At 44.0% G+C, this 16782-nt stretch overlaps 1 protein-coding gene across 8 annotated transcripts in view; it reads right to left on the reverse strand.

Annotated features, from left to right (window-relative positions):
* Positions 1-884: 884 nt before the first annotated feature.
* The window catches only part of dnm2a (dynamin 2a), a 29370-nt gene continuing 13472 nt past the window's right edge, over positions 885-16782 (reverse strand). The window contains exons 10-21 of one of the 8 annotated variants that reach the window (XM_069148929.1): positions 16597-16735; positions 15404-15490; positions 13982-14052; positions 12709-12760; positions 11644-11655; positions 9184-9294; positions 6676-6785; positions 6403-6514; positions 5793-5957; positions 4502-4725; positions 3898-4161; positions 885-3504 (exon numbers count right to left, since the gene is read on the reverse strand). In XM_069148929.1, the coding sequence (XP_069005030.1) occupies positions 3432-3504; positions 3898-4161; positions 4502-4725; positions 5793-5957; positions 6403-6514; positions 6676-6785; positions 9184-9294; positions 11644-11655; positions 12709-12760; positions 13982-14052; positions 15404-15490; positions 16597-16735 (1420 nt within the window). In that variant the 3' untranslated portion in view covers positions 885-3431. Of the gene's footprint in view, positions 3505-3897; positions 4162-4501; positions 4726-5792; positions 5958-6402; positions 6515-6675; positions 6786-9183; positions 9295-11404; positions 11438-11643; positions 11656-12708; positions 12761-13096; positions 13151-13981; positions 14053-15403; positions 15491-16596; positions 16736-16782 lie in introns of all 8 variants that reach the window. The other 7 variants (XM_069148924.1, XM_069148925.1, XM_069148931.1 and 4 more) reach the window with 7 other exon arrangements.

Raw genomic sequence — 16782 nt, forward strand, 5'->3', positions numbered from 1 at the left:
TTCACGTCCACTGCGGGCTGGTCAAGGTCACCACTGGTTTCGACGGGGAGCCGGGCGCCTGTTCAGGAACAATCAACCAACATTAATCTCGCAACCTTGTGACATGCAGTAAAGTAAAAACTTGCCTTTTGACAGGAAATAGTATTGGATCCAGTAATTGGAACAGTGACGGTAATTATAGTGAGGCAGCTGCAGAATAGACACAAACCTGGATTTGTTAACTAATGCTGCAGCTGTAAGAGGAATACATTTCAAAAAATGGACATAATTTTTTTTTTTTTTACTGGGGGACATTTTAACTTATTTATAATACACAAGTGTTAAAAAAAAAAAAAAAATAATGTTTTGAAAAATTTTGATAGGCGCATTTCAAGCCTTTTGGGTAAAATTTATATAGTTCCTACTAAAATATTGAAACCACCTTGGGAGGTTCTCACGTTTTATATGTTCTTATATAACAACACTGCCTCAGATTATGTCCATAACCATTTAACCATTGATGAGTCCTCTCCTGTTGTTTAAAGTCACATTAAACCTACTTTGATTCCATGCTGCAAGACACGTGAAAACCCACAGCTTTCCCAACAGGGCCGAATTGTTTTCAGAAGCACGACGGCGATGAAGTGCCACGGCATGGCAATTTTTGTTCGTCACTATACATGTGGGAGAAAATGGAAGTAACGAGCGGTGACCACCGTTTGCCCTCTGTGAAGCAGGCAGTGAAACGGTTGCCATAGGAACGTGCGGGTTTAAGTCCGCGTGTGTTGGTTTAGATGTAAAGAGAGAGGCAAGGGGAGGAGAGGAAACCAAGGAGGGTGCTCTACATTATCAGAGACGAGAAAGGGTCACACAAGACACAAAGAGACACCAACCACCAGAGCCAGTCCCTTTATTGTACACGACACCTCTTTATTTATTCTCCTTTCTAAATCAGTTCATGTTTATTCAAATCAATTAATTGCTACAGAGGCACTTGACAAGGGTTTGCAAAACAAAAACAAGAAAGATTTTTGCAGGTTGGTTTCCAACCCCTTCCTGCCGATCCAGGGAGGGGAGGGAAAGAGGAAAGAGGCAGGGGGTACATCCATTAAAAAGGAGAAAGGCAGGTTTCCCACAGCCAAATGCATGATGGGACATTTACAGTCTGGGCTTCTCGAGGGCAGGCTGAAGTGACAGGCACGAGGGGAATTTCAACAAACTCTGGTCAATAAGAGGTTTTATTAAATGAACTTGTGTACCACGGGTTTGTGAAAGATATAAATGTGAGAGGTCGTTAATCTAAAGATTGAAGGCCGTTTTTTTTTTTTTTTTTAAAGAACATTTGACTCTTTCTGGCGCTGTCACAGAGCCACGCCTGGAGAACAGAGGGGGGGGGGCACATTCTGTCTCAAGAGTCTGTGGTGTGTGGGATATTTTTCAATGGTTTACAGTTTTTCCTCGTCTCATCAGGTTGACTAATTCATTCTCTGTACAGTGGAAAGCCTTGACAGATTCTCCAGACAGAATGTGCCTTCATACACCACAACTTCCACCACCCGCTCACCACCACTATTGATCAAACCAAAAACCACAACAAAAAAAAAAATCGACGTAGCCCGCCCTCACCCTCACCTTTGGACCCCCCCCCTCCAAAAAAAGAAAAAGAAAGCACCTAAAAATGTTCCAAGAAAAATTGTTTAAAATGGTGAAATATCTTCAAAGAGCAATCAAAAGATAACCATCAGCAAGTAATCACAGCTGTCAGGACCCAACACATTTAGACAGCTAATCCCTGTATCAGAACCCCAAATATTAGTCCAGGAGAACCTAGGGATTTGAGTAGAATATACAGAGCTGATACAATTGCAACCAAAAACATCAAAAGAAATGACAAAATGCCCCAGTTATAAATAATGCATGAGGAGATGACCAATCTCTTTTTTTCCCCCCTTTACTGTATCTATAAAATGACAGTGTTAGTGCCTCCTTTAATTTGACAACTACAGTAGCATTTTAACATCTTGGGCTCTGATTATAATCATAGCATTGTTTTTGTTTTGTCACCAACCTGGAATAAAAGGAGATACAAGTCAACTCCCCTTTTTTTTTTTGGCCAGCTATATACAATATTTGTACCGCGAGGAAGCAAAGCCGATAGCAAAAATAAAATGTTCTTGAAAACTGAGCCCAGAAAGAGATGTGACATCTCCTCTATGCTTTATACTATCTTTATACTCTCAAACGCAGATCCGCCCTCCTCTACACACCCCGCAGATTCACCAACTTTTATTCTCTCTTGAGATAAAACTCTACTGCGTGCTCGGGTCTATTTGAAGCTAATCCAGGAATTAACAGTCTACTCGAAGGCTGTAGGCCTTATTGGGGTTCCACTGAGACTGAAGCGATTAAAATTCAGGGCTCTAACAACTCTGAATTGGTGGAGAAAAAGCTTCCCACAAAGTGCAGACAGCCTTCGGTCCGTCTTTCCTTCCCTCTCCTGGGTTTTTTTTGTTTTTTGTGTGCATAGTGTTCTGGTAATGGACTACAACATCCCTGTTATGAGTGGCTTGTCGTAAGGCTACATGGTTAGAAGTGCTTGGATTATAATGGTCAATCTGCTTGACGTCTTCTCATCGTGGAGGGATAGTTAAGAGAGGCGGAGCTGAAGCTGCCCTCTCAGTCTCATGCAACCCCGCCCTTTGTCTTTTTTTTTTTTTTTTTTTTTTTTTTTATGCTTCGACTCTGCTGCAATTAGGATTTCATTTTAAAGCTACATTTATAACGGTCATTAAAAAAGGACAAAGTCCCTCAAATAAAATAACACGAGGAGGAAAAGAAAAAAAATATATATATATATCATCGACACCACCAAAAGTAACAACAGTGATAAGCTATTGTTTTTTTTTTCCAGTATGAAATCAGTTAGGATATGAAAACCCAGTAAAACAATAACAACAGGTTAAGTGTGTATATTACACAGAGGTCTTGGCTTGTGCGTCTGGGCCAGTCTAAAAAGGAGGAGGGAGGGGAGAGGAAAGCCAGCCAGTGCCAGTTAATAAGTTATTTAATGCACGTCTGCCGGAAACCTCGTCAGGAAATAAGAAACAAGCCAGCTATTGCGATTTAAAAAAAAAACAACCTCTGAACTTACTGCTTGAAGCTTAATGAATCCATGATCAGCTGCAGCTGGGTTTTATTTTGTCTTCTATAGCAGTCAATTGTAATATTCAAGTGGTTAAGGGCTTTCTTTCTCTCATGTGCACTTACAAAGACAGTATTAGCAGCTTATTAACATTGCTTGGATAGACATATCAATACGGCTGAACGATGCGCTTTAAATGCACCGCTACCGGTCGGCCCCTCCCCTCGAGCATCAGCCCTCCGCCTAGGAGTGTGCGGGCGCACACATCCACGCACAAACACACGCGCTTTAGGTGGGCTCGGCCACAGGTCTAGTCTAGCAGGGAGGGCTCGGCGGGGCGGATAATGGTGGGCCGGTGAGAGGGAGCACCAGGGGGTCTTCGGCTGCAACGAGGAGAGAAGATACAGGACAAGGAGTGAGACGTGCTCACGGAGAGACAGTGAAGAAACCAAACAACCCGACAGAGACAGAGACAGAGAGAGGGAGAGAGAGAGAGAGAGAGAGAGAGAGAGAGAGAGAGAGAGAGAGAGAGAGAGATGAGGGGAGCTGAGGACAGGGGGACAGTGAGGGAGAGAAAACCAAGACTGAGAAGAGAGTATCAATAAAGAAATAATGGACAGCTATACAGACGGCAGAACTAACTGGTGAGAGGTGACAAACGTTACCTGTTATAAAAGAAAGAGGACGGTGACAAAACATTACAAGTGCAGTGCTACAAGATGACAGAACACACACTCACGGGCATTCGTGATCACGTCGTAAAAAGAAAGTCGTACCTGGGCACACCGGGTGGGACGCGCGCCGGCCGCGAGGGGATCTGCGGGGGTGCGCTGAAGGGATCCAGACTGTTGCTGAAGGCATTGATGGGTGGGCCCGGGCGGGAGGGGATTGGGGGTGCACCGAAAGCGGGAGAGGGGTTAAGCGGCACTCCGAAGGCGGGGGAAGGGTTCATGGGTGGTCCCGGTGTTGGGCCCCGAACAGCGGGCGGACGGCTGGGGGGCGGCGCTGATGCAGGAGGCGGCCGACGCTGAGGAGTCGGGCTGAGAGAAGGATATTACAAAATTATACAGACATAATAATAAAAAAAAAAATTAAAAAAAAAAAAAAGATACAAAGAATCCTCCCACATGAGCTCTTTCTAGGACAAGACTTTGAAAATGTATTGATAAAATTCAAAAAGCTATTCTGTGTAATTGCATTTTTTTGTTGTTGTTGTTGTTAAATCTCCAGTGGAGGCGTCGTACTCTCGGAAAAAAAGTCTTTTTCTGGCTGTTTATAATTTGATGTTTAAAAAAGAAAAAAAAAAGAAGTTAACTGTTGGATGTGTTATTGGAGACTGCGAGTTCCAACTATTGTGTTCGCAGCCTGTTAAACCCTCACCTGGCTTCCTGCATCCAAGTGTCATTTACAGGTGGGGGTACCGGGGTCGATATTGTGCTGGTGCTGATGTCGCCGATAATGTGCAGTGCCTCCTTGAGCGCGTGATACATGCGCAACATTTCGTCCCTACGCTGGGCCTGGTCGGCCGACTCCTCCATGAGGCTGTTCTGGTCCCCTGACGAATAGAGGTAGGCCAGCAGCTCTGAGTGGATGAAATCCTTCGCCTAGATGAAAGTTCACACCGTTACAACACAGGTGGCGGCAACTCGCATCCATTAACAGAACTCGTAAACACCGAAAGTGAAACAGGGTTTTGATGAGAAAGGAAGGGATTCATAATTACACACAAAACAATCTGCAGATTGGTGATACCCGAGCTTCAACCAAACTACTGGGAAATCTTTGCAAAGATGTTGGGTCAGACGCCAGTGGTGCAAATGTTAGTTGTGTGTGTGTGTGTGTGTGTGTGTGTGTGTGTGTGTGTGTGTGTGTGTGTGCGCGACTGCGAGTGTGTAGTTGTTCGGTGGCTTGAAGGCATCCGGTGAGCTCACTGGAATAATAAAGCTTCATCAACGGACATTGGACGAGTCACTGTGAGCACGCGTCGTAAATCCTGTTAATTAGTGTCTCCAAGTTTATGGCCTCGTATCGACATGGAATACAGGATCATCGCTGTTACCGATGAACACGGAAACTAAACACGGGTCCCTAAAGCTTTACGTTGCTTTTAGAACGTAACTACTATTAAATAGCTTCTTTGTTCTGAGATCTGCTGAATGAGGGCAACGTAGTGATTAACACGCACAGCAGATGAGATGTTACATCCATCCGCATGTCCAGGTTTATATATAGTTTGCACAAAAATGTACTTTTATTTGGTCACCGTGGAGAATCTGCTCTCGTAAGGACGTGCAGAGTTCAGCAAAATTAAGACGTTCTCATTTACAGTGTTTTGGTAACGATGCAGCTACTGTCAGCATTTAACACAACATAAAGCATCAAGTGCGAGAGGACGCACTTTAACCCAGAAACTGTTCATGAATATATGATATGGCTGTCGGATCTATCGCTTTCTGTTGAAATATAGCTTTGCGGTAATATACTCAGAAGTCTCCCCGACTCTACGGTCGGCTTCCGGTGTGTGTGTGTGTGTGTGTGTGTGTGTGTGTGCGTGCGTGCGTGCGTGTGACCAGCGCATCTTTCACTACCATTTGCCTGAAAGCCACTTTGGAGCGGCCATAACCCGATCCTTAACCACTACCGTCTGCTGCTGAGGACCTGCTGGACTCACACTGTTGATCATGAGATGCATGATGGTCTTGGGCACGAGGTCTCTGATGGATTTGTTGATGATGCCGATGTACGAGTCCACCAGGTTGCGGATGGTTTCCACCTGCCGCTCCAGCTGAGGGTCCATGGAGAATGTGTCTGCGGGAGCTGCGTCTTCATTGTCCACCTGAACACACGAGAAAAACATGACGCGTACGCATGTCACGCGTGCATCTCCACAGAAGTCGTGATTATGTCCCAAAAGAGCGAACAGAGAAATACGGCGGCGCGCGTGTTGCGTACAATGAGTACTCGATGTTACATGCTCTTTACGTCCCTGTTAACCTGGGGTGTAGCTGGCTCTGCACCTTCTAAATAGAATTGAGCGCAAACTGAAGGCGACTTCAAAATCTCATTTTCTGATGGGTTTTTTTTTTTTAAATCATTCTTCTTGCAGACTTTTGTTAATTCTGCGCCGTGGCTGTGTCGGTGTCTATTGTCCGATTAATAATGTCTCAGCTCTCGCTTAGAAAACGGATCGTAATCTTAAAAGATAATTTTTTTTTTTCTTTCATAATAATAACATAATAATGTGTTAATGACCAATGTAAGGTTATCCGTGTCTCGCATACCTGGTCCTTCTCCGGGTAAACTCCTGCCCTGAGGAAGGATGCTTTCCAGCTGTCCACATCCTCTTGAGAATCACAGGCCAGTTCTACTTGGCGGAGGTCCTTGTACACGTTCCTGCACAGATAAACAATAGACAAACACAAGTGCTTGTGAGTGTGGGCTGACTCCGATACACGAGGACATGCATGCACAGAAAATGGCAAAAGACAAACTGGGTGCGCATTTAGAGAGGTCAGTAAACATGTTTTTTTTTCCCTTAACGACATAACCCTGACCTCTGCTCTGTGTTGAAGATTGCAAAGATATGCTTTGTTGACATGAAGCCTTTTTCAATGTCTCTGATCTTCAGGTTATCCAAGGGCAGCATATACTTCTTTTCTTTTTCCTGGCATGAGACAGAAGACATGAGTTTTTACAGCAGTAACGCATGAAAGATACAAAAAAAAAAAAAAAAAAAAAAAAAAAAAATTAGAATATACGACAGATCGAAGTTATATGTGCACAAAGTGAGGAATTGTATGCACTTGCGATAAACTTGTTTAACCCTCCTTACCCGCAAGACATGTCAGTGATGTGAAAGACATGAATGGCAACATATCAACTGAAGCCTCGGTAAACAGCTGAAGTAATAGAAAAATGCATATTTGAGTGTTTTTTTTTTTTTTTAGATAATTGTACTAAAGATAAATCAAATTTTCTCCTTAAGAGACCCATAAACAACCTTTGGGAGTCCCGTGAATTCAGTATTTTGTGGAGCGGATCCTTTTCCTTTTACAACCCTCAATAAATGTTTCCGGTGGCTTCCCCCAAGCTTCTGACACTTCCGCTTTTTTTTTTCCTTTTTTTTTTTCCCATGTGGAGAAGCTTTCATTTCACAACGGTCTTCGCTATCCCCTTCTGCAACTGCTCTCTTTCAATCCCACAATTCACTTTTACACAGAGAAAGACTACATTACTGATTATTACCAGTCTGATTATTGCAACGTACAAATGCAGATGATCAGAAAGCCTATAATGCGCGATCCCCTTTACATACTCGGTAGGGTCGACCGGTCTCGATTTCAATTCTACGGCGGTAATGCAGAAGCAAAAAGAAGGACAGCAGGGATAACTCTTCGCCACCGGTGAGCACACTATGATGGAATGCGTTCCCCCCCCCCCCCCCGTGTGGACGACCGCCAGGCTGGTGAGATGGAGAAGTGCAACGCGTGATGAGGACAAGGAGGAAGAGAGGGAGAAAAGGAGGAGCGAGAGGGAGTTCTAGTGGTGGTGGGCGGGGTGGGGGTGGGGGGGGGGGGATGGGTGCCAGCTTTCACCGCTGAGCAGAGACATCTGGAAGCGTTTCCGTCTGCACTAACACGGAGAGCGGCGCAGGCCCAACGGTTACATCACTCGCAGTTCCACACACACACACACACACACACACACACACACACACACACACACACACACACACACACACACACACACACACAAAATCCCCCGCCCTCACCGAAACACACACACACACACACACACACGGAGCGAAATCCTTTAACTGCACGTGCAAAACACCCGACAAAACATACATGAGCCTGAATGGACTGAACAAACATATAAAATGACCTTTGGGTGTCTGCAAAAAGGACACATTTGCACACAGATATGACCACCTTCCCAAAACACTCCGGAGGATTCACGAAGACAAGCGCCGACACTCACGCACACTTGTACACACAATCGCCCCCCCCCCCCCCCCCTCCCCTCCGGCCCCCGTAACCCAGTACGATTTCCTGCAAATTCCAAAGTCAGATCCCGGCTGGAACATTTCAGCCCGCCTGCCACGTCAGTTTGCCTCCACCATCCCACCTCTCTCATTCGCTTTGCTTTTTCGCAAAAGGCGACCGACATAGAAATGCAGCATCTCGGTTGGTGTTGGGGATAATTGAGGCCACTCGTCTGGAGGTAATTTTTTTGTGGTGGTTTGTAGTGGTATCTTTTAGAGGTCTTTTTTGTTTTTGTTTGTTTTGACGGAAGATCGGATACAACTGAGGCCTGAAGAAGATGAAGCGGTGAGTACGGCTATAGCAATTATATTTATGCTTTTTATGCACCTAAGATCATTAGTTATGCTCCAAGTCATTGAATACAAGTCTCAGCACAGATCTATAACATACATAAACAACACAGAAGAGAGTACAAATAGACATGCATATATACACACACATTTGTTTAGCCAAGAACAATTGTCAAAGGTCATTTGCCAACATCAGTTTACAGGATTGTTATTAAGGTTATAATTTATATATTATGCTCTGTTTAAAACAATGTTGGACAAAATATAGCTGGTGTGGTATTTCAGCAATATTGTTCTGACATATGAACTATTTCCATGTATGTGGGTTTTATCATATGCATGATTGTTACACTGAGGTAATGTTTACTCTGATGTGTCCTCTGTCCTACAGTCCTCGGGTAGCGACCTGCAGCCGCCATGACCTCTGGGTCCTTCCTCCCATCAGAGTCCTTCTCACCCCCGCCTGCCCAGTGTTCAGACTACCTGTTCATCAGGCTGCAGCTGAACAGTAGTCTGCACATTGGTTAGGCTAGGCTGGGACACACACACACACACCTCCTGCCACCGTGGGTAATGACACCAGATCTCCACTGGGGATAGTCTATATCGACAATGCCAAAAAAAACCCAAAAAAACCTGTATCTTCGTCTTTCCTCTGGTGCTCTGTTATCTTAGCCAACGACATCCATCCAGTGAAATACAACAAGGAAACAGACATTCCTCTCACCTCCTCATCTTTGTACCAGGACAGGGACTCGGCGGTCAGGACAAACCAGTATTCCTTGGATCCTCCTTTCATGATGCTGATGTTGATGGTTAGCCAGCCTTTCCTGATCACCTACACGGTGAGAAGATGTGAGAGAAAGAGGGGGGGGGGGGGGGGGGGGGGGGGGGGGTGGTAGGGCGAGAGGGGTACCAGGAAGGTGGAGGAAAACAGCTTCATCATTAGGGCTGATGCACTGGTGAAATGCGGGTCCCATGAGATGTTGCATTATTAATTCTGAGATGTGACAGAGACAAATCAAATCTGACCGACTTACCTGCTAGGTCATAGTGAGTTTGGGTTCTATGTAAATATTTAACATTTTGTGTCTGTGAATCTAATATTATTGAACTATGCACTACAGGACAGAGGAATGGATTAAATGTGAGACTAAAATACCATGAAGTGACCAAAGGACAGTAATACACCTAAATGTATATAAAAGCATTACAGGGTTTAGTTGAAAGTATCAAAGAGGGATGAGGCCTTGTTCTCTTTCACTGAACACAACAGAAACCATTGAACCAACAAACAGGACCAGATGGGGTTCAGATTATTCTTGCCCCAACACAGAACAAGGGTCGACGAACATATGTTAATGTCAGTGGGTCAGTAGAAGCTAGCCTATATACTGCAGTTAAAAAAGAACATTTGGGTTATTTGGGTTAACTGGACTCGGATGTACAGTGGGTAAAAACCTTATTACAAAAGGAAGAGAAAAGAAGTTGCAGTGAAAGAAATTAAATGCAGAGGCGAGCAGATTGACAGAGTTAGTCAAATTCACGGAGGGACAAAACCCTGAACAGCAAAGTAAAAACAAATCTGAAGTGGAGATATGGAGCGGGAGAAAATATATCAGACCCGAGTTGAGTGAATCACTTTCACGAAAATACGCCATGCATTTTGGAAGAGCCCTCGTAAATACGCTCTTTCCATTTTCTCGCCAAGACTCCAATGCTTTTCAAGTACAATGTGAGAAACTATCTATGAAATGTGTCCTCTTGTGCTAAGCAAAGCTCAGTGGAAATATCCATTTCAAAGCCTGCTTTAGACCTCTCTCCTGCACTCTCAGAGGACTGGCGTGAGTCATGTGAAAAAAAAAAAAAAAAGGTTCATTAACTCAAAAGTGCCAACATCAACATGGGAGAGAAGGCAAGAACGCGGGAGCTAAACTGGTAGTTCACCTTGGCGAGGAAATAAACTTTTGAATAACAAGAACATGTTCTGAATCCTTTGTTTTAAAGTCAGTTGGAAATGATATTGTTTCCATTTTCTTAATGTCTGCTTGGTTATAAGATGTGAGGGTGTCACAGGTGGGATGCTTTGGTTTGTACACTATTTGAATAACAAACATTTCAAGAAATAATTTGAACATTTTCTGACATTTGTTTGACAATGGTTAATTAAAGGTGTTAGATTAAGTCAGAGATTAACACAAAGGAGTCAAAGTAAAGAAATCCATGTGACTAGAGTAAAACGTGCTCAAATCAAATTTGTCTTGATAAGACTGTGAGGTAAGAAAAAAAAAAAAAAAAAAGGGGATGTTAATTTTGAATAAATCATTTGAATACATCCCAAAGCCATAATCATTCACTGTATTAAGGATATAGACAATTTGATAAGCTCTGAATGCAGCAATAACAATCAGAGACTTGATATTTTCAGTAGGACAGTATTTTAAGATAAACTGAATCTAAAATTTCAAAGTGTGTCTGTACTGTGTGTTGCTGAATTGATCGCACCCTTCTCCCTCCCCGTTTTGTCCCCCCTGAGGTTAGGACGCGTCTCACAAGGCAAACTTCTGAGTCACCATGCATGAGGCAGCAGCAGAGGTGTAAACCCGAAGACAGGAGAACTGACGCCTCCACGGCCATTGGTGGAATATTTACTCATTCTCTCTCCCTCTCGCTCTCTCTCTGGTCCTTAATAGAGAGAACACAGCATAGCAAAGCGCCACAATCTTTTGTTGGAGGCAAAACAAGTCATAAGTTCTTTAAAATACTCAATGGAGAAAATGTTAGTAGACACCAGAATGTAAAATTAAAGACATACTGTCTTTTTAAAGTGAAGAATTACGACGGCAATTATGCCAGGTGTTACTACAAAGACAGTCCCAATTACTGGTAACTGCATGAGGATACTAGAATTGTACTTGACGTCACTTTAGTCAGCCTGGAGACTCTACCTTTTCCTCGTTGACCTCTCCTAGTCCGCCAAGCTGCAGAGGGGTAGAACAACTTATTACGGTGAACATATCAACTCCTGTATTTACAGGAGTCCACTGTTTAACCTGCTGTCTCACACCAGTCTGTCTGTCGCACCCTAACCATAGTGGCTGACCTTTGCGTGATGGCCTCAGTTCCTCTGCATGGCCTACCCCTGCTGCCCCTTGCAGGGTGTGGTTTAAATCTGTGGGGTACTTACCAGAATCTCACCCTGCAGTAATAGGAAGGGGAGGGGAATTAAAGCAAGGGGAGGAGGGGGTATAAAATCAAAGCCAAAATAAATGAGAAAGCAAGGAAGCAAAGATGAGGGACAGATGAGATGCAGGAGGAAGGTGAGAGAGAGAGAAGGGTAACAGGTTGAAGGTTGGAAGGAGAGAAGAGAGGATAAAGAAGTAAGGGAGAGTAGAAAATTAAAGTTTAAAAACAGGTTGGAAAGAAGAGGGTAAAATGATCGGAATGAGAGGTTTGAAAGGGCCAAACACAGGAGGAAACAGGAAGTCCATGAGGCAACCAGAGAAAGACAGAAGAGAGAGAGAGACAGAGCGAGAGAGAGAGAGGGGGGAGCAAGAAAGTTACATGCAATTAGAATTACTTCAAGTATACCACAATTTGGTTATGTCATATTTGTTGCTTATTTTGACAGGTGCAAGGTCCATGCACATTCTGAATTTCAATACAAAAGATGCTTGTGGGTTAATGGGGAAGGCAAAACAATCAACATAATTCTGTGATTGCTTGTTGGTTTGTCTTCGAACAACATGCCTGCGGTCGCATGCAAACAGCAATTAATGAGAGCCACGGAAACAAATGCTCGCCCCCCCCCCCCCAAAAGACCAAAGCAAAGGAAGCAGGGTCTTCTTCGAGGTCACTATGGTAACTCTCCCCTTACTGGAGCTGATTAGCGGCACTATAATCATGGTTTACGATTCTGAAGTACACAAAGTAAAATTCAACGAGCTTAGCGAAATATCAGTCTGAATGAAATAGAAAAGGAGAGGTACCAGCTTTCCAACATTGTAGACAAAGACCACTCTGTTTCATATGAGGATTAGAAACCTCTGGGACTGGCTACAGTCGGCAGGTCAAATGATGTACTGGGGAGCATCGTTACCAGTTAGGTAGGTCGAGATAGATTAATGGCTCCGGTCTAAATCATTGCTCAGGTTTGTTCACATGGTGGAGTAAGAGGCTATTCATGGGAAGCATCAGTTTAGGAAGATTAAACCTGGAATAGGAGAAGCCAGAGCTGAGTGATAAAACATACCTGGTTGGGTATGGCCCTCTTCTTGTTCGCAGCCGTGTTCCTCTGCTGGGCACTGTCGTTACACAAAGATGGGCAGATTACAAATAATGATGATACCACTTCAAACACAACCTGCTTAAAACACATTACCCCAAATATCCAAGTGTAACTTCTATTTTGATATTTTATTCATACCCTTTATTAGCGTTTAGTCCTCTATGAAAATCACCTGTCTGGTTTTTGGTCAGTGTGATTCCAAGGTTTTGATGTTATTATTGTTGTTATGACAACCACTACACACATAACAGGAAGGTGAAAGTGGGTTGTAGAGGAGTTCGGACAACATGGAGGTTCAAGCGGTCTCACACATACTGTACACGGAAGACCTCCATCCTTTCTGTTTGCCCACCTGTTGTTGCCGTACCCCGGGGGGCTACCATCATCCAGCCTTCTGTAGTCAAGGCTGAAAGTGACGTCATGAGAACCGTTAAACAGCCTCTGGTGACCTTTCGATACGTCACATCAATCCACTTGCCATGCAGAGGCCAGCCATAAACCCTCGCACACGCTCTCACAGGCGCTTGCATTGTTACTTGGTCATTAACACAGTCCACACAGAGGAAGGGAGCTCCACTCGACTACATGCTACCGTAACTGCTGCACCAGAAAGTACATCGATTCAACCGCAAACTCGAGGCTGCTCAGGAGATATACCACAAAACAAAGCCTGCTTTGCAGTGTGCAAACTAGTTTCCTGTGCACAGAAGCAGCTACAAGTGAAAGTGGTAAACATAAACACCGTTCTGTCCATTGGTACAAAAAGCATTCTTTATAGCAACACAGTCTGAAGAAATGTATCTGTCAAGCAACCAGGCATGCTTGACTGGCGTTGTTTGAAGGCAGAGTGGTATTGTTGCATGCAGGGGGGAAGCTGTGTGCAACTCATGTGACCTTGATCATAGTGATATCCACCTCCCCCACAGGGAGACACATGCTCTAATGAGGCTGAATCAGTAACTGACGTGCTACATCACAATGATGCACTGCAGGTTACAACATGTGGGTAATTATCAGCAACATTTAGATTCAGTGAGGCGACGCTGACGTTTCTGAAACGACGTGAAGCATGTGTAATGTCGGTTTCAGAATTACAGATCGTTCCTTTTTGTAAATCTACGGCACCACGGAGGCAGACAAAAGGCACGGCAAGATCACGGTGCCTGTGCTGTGACTGGGGTCATCGGCAACGAGCTGTCAACAGCGCTAGGGAAGGTGGGGGAGGAGGGGTACATACTTAGCAAAGCCTATGAAGTCCTCGTGGTTGGTGTTGATGTAGGACAGCTCAATGTCAATCAGCAGCAGAACCTTAAGAAGCAGAAAATTACGATTAGGACGGAGAGGTCTCAATTAAACACCACTTACAGGAGGCACTAAGTACAAAGTCTCACTTTTGAAATAACACATTCATGAGCCGAACAAAAGTTCCCCCACAGCCCCAGCTAAATCCACAGAAAGCTATGCTTTCATGTCTTGCCAGACTGATAATATCAATTCTGTTAATTGCAGCACTCTGGTGAAGTTGAGAAAATTATTTCTTTTAGTTAAGTTAACGCTGTTAAATTTCTAGGAGCAAAAGTCAGCACTTTTTGGAGGGCTACAGATGTGTTTTATACACAAGTCTCTGAGTTCCTTTTCTTGCCACGTCTTGAAGTAATTGAGTGATCTCTAATTCCAAAACTGCAAACTGCAGTGCAGTTGCATATCTATCACATGATTTTCTAACACGATACAGAGTGTTGTTTAGCTGTGACAAAAATGATAACAATGACTAAAATATAACAGGAAGTTGAACAGTATGTTTTTCTTTTCTTATAAAAATCTCACCATACAAACTTGATTTTGTTTTTTTTGTTCACTCATTTGATCAAACTATCGCTTACAAAAACATGTGTAGAACTGAGCCTTAATAATTACTTAGGGAAATTATTTCAAGACCATCCAGTCTTTTTGAATACTTTTAAGGCCATATTTTACCAAGTTTGCTAACCTTTATGAGGAGGTCTAAAGAAAACATTGAATGATACATACAATAGTCTATGGATGTATCTATTTAGCATATAATGTGCACTTGCTGTGCTGAAGAGCCTGCAAACGTACGCACGCTAGAAGGAAAACATTTTAGATTTTGGTTTTGCTCTGCTGGTAAACTAGCAAGCTGACACCAACAGACAAACCAGCACAGTGATGGCTCCAAATTACTGATAAAGAATTGCAGGTGGACAGCAGCTCTGTCCCTCAATGGAAAAGCTTCATGAGTTTTTACCATTGAACAAACACTGAAGCAAAACCTGATGTGATGTTTGGAAGAATGACACGAGGCACATGTTTTTCGTCGTCATGCTGCAGCTGGAGGATCAGCAGATGCAGAAACTGACAATAGCAGATGATACAACAGCTAACAGTGGGCCTTTAGATATCGGTTACAAACTTCACTGCATGTTACATTTTGTCTTATTCCCCTTCCCTCATTTATGTGACAACTTGGGGGGCTTCGTCCCACCAGCATCTCAATATAATACTGGAGTGGGGTTTAACATGGATTGTAGATGGTTATAGGTCTTCCTGTAGTGTTTCCGTGTATTAAAAAGTAAAAATCAAAGGCTAACAGGAGCTTACACCACATGCTGGAGACTATTCAATCAACATAGCAACTCACCTGGTCCTTGGTCTTCCCTTCTCTTTCTCTGACATGGGTGGTGACAATCCTCTCGGTCTCCTCTCTCAGTCTGGGGTAGGAATTGAGCTGAAAGGCAACACAAGAACTGCAGCACTGAACGGAGACACATGCACACCGACATGCGAGCTGGAGCTTGATAAGACTTACCAATAAGTATCAGAGAGAAACAGGAGTGAGAAGTGAGAATTAAGTAGGAAACAAAGAAAAAGGGAAAGAGATAGTCAAGTGACATTTCAGTGTCACACGTATCCAGGAAATCACAATCCAACACGCACACTGAAAACAGACTTTAAATACTGATTGTCTGTTCTACAAGGTGGTGATACATTTACCATCAGCCAGGGATAACTCAAAGATACAATCAGTGCTGTAATGCTGGACATTTACTGCAGTTTTATTGGCTATCAAGTGATATAGTAATATATTTAAGAAATGTGGACATTTGAAAAGAATCTGGTTGATTTTAAACCCGTCATCTCTGGCTGATGGTAGAGTTTTAATATTAGTGAAGACGGGATGAGAAAGGACAAACTGGGGTGAGGCAGGGGAAACCCAAATGACAGAGAGGAAAGGATGTCATGGTTTGTTTTTTTTAATGTGCAGTGCCTTCCTCCATCCACAAGGTGGTAGCGGAGCACCGTAGCTATGGAAACGCTTCAGTCAGGCTGTCACTGTGCCCATATAGCCCTTGGCTATGTATCATCTAGTAATGTCACACCCCCACCCTCACATCACTGCCTTTCCATCCGGTTCAGCAGATAGCAGAATGTCAGTCTGCCATGTGGGTCAGCAAGGGAGCAGCGCCGGGCTCGGCTCTGCTCAGAAAGACCAGGCTGGCTCTTGGGCAGGGAGGGAGAGAGACAGGAAGCAGTGTGGAGGTGGAAAGGAATAAATAAAAGCTTTAATGAGCTGATGCTGAGGTCAAACAGCATGTGGGAGCTGGCTGGTGGATGTGACCTGTCGATGATCACTCTGAATGGTGTGGCGACTTTCTAGAGTACAAAGGGAGTAGAGATGGGACAATACACACATTTGAAGAAGTGGGCACAGATGGTGGGGTGGCATGGGAGTGGTTTGGGGCTGAAAACTGCACTTGGATGATACACATTTATAAAGAAAAGAAATCCCTTCTCTTTTCATGCCATCATCCCAGCGGGTGTGTCCCTGGTTACCTTAACGGCACACTTCATGACGAGCGCGGTGAGCTCAGACACCACAAGGTCCACACATTTGAGGCTGGGCTCTTTGAGTTTGAGGATCTGCTTTTTGACAATTGCCTCGAAGGCCAGGTCAGGGGTGAAGAGCCCTGTTCTGAAAGGTCATGGGGTCACATTGCATTTTGTTGGGGTGGTAGAAAG

The sequence above is a fragment of the Embiotoca jacksoni genome, unplaced genomic scaffold (assembly GCF_022577435.1).
Source record: "Embiotoca jacksoni isolate LCO1_2020_lvr unplaced genomic scaffold, fEmbJac1.0.p SCAF_15, whole genome shotgun sequence".
NCBI lineage: Eukaryota > Metazoa > Chordata > Actinopteri > Embiotocidae > Embiotoca > Embiotoca jacksoni.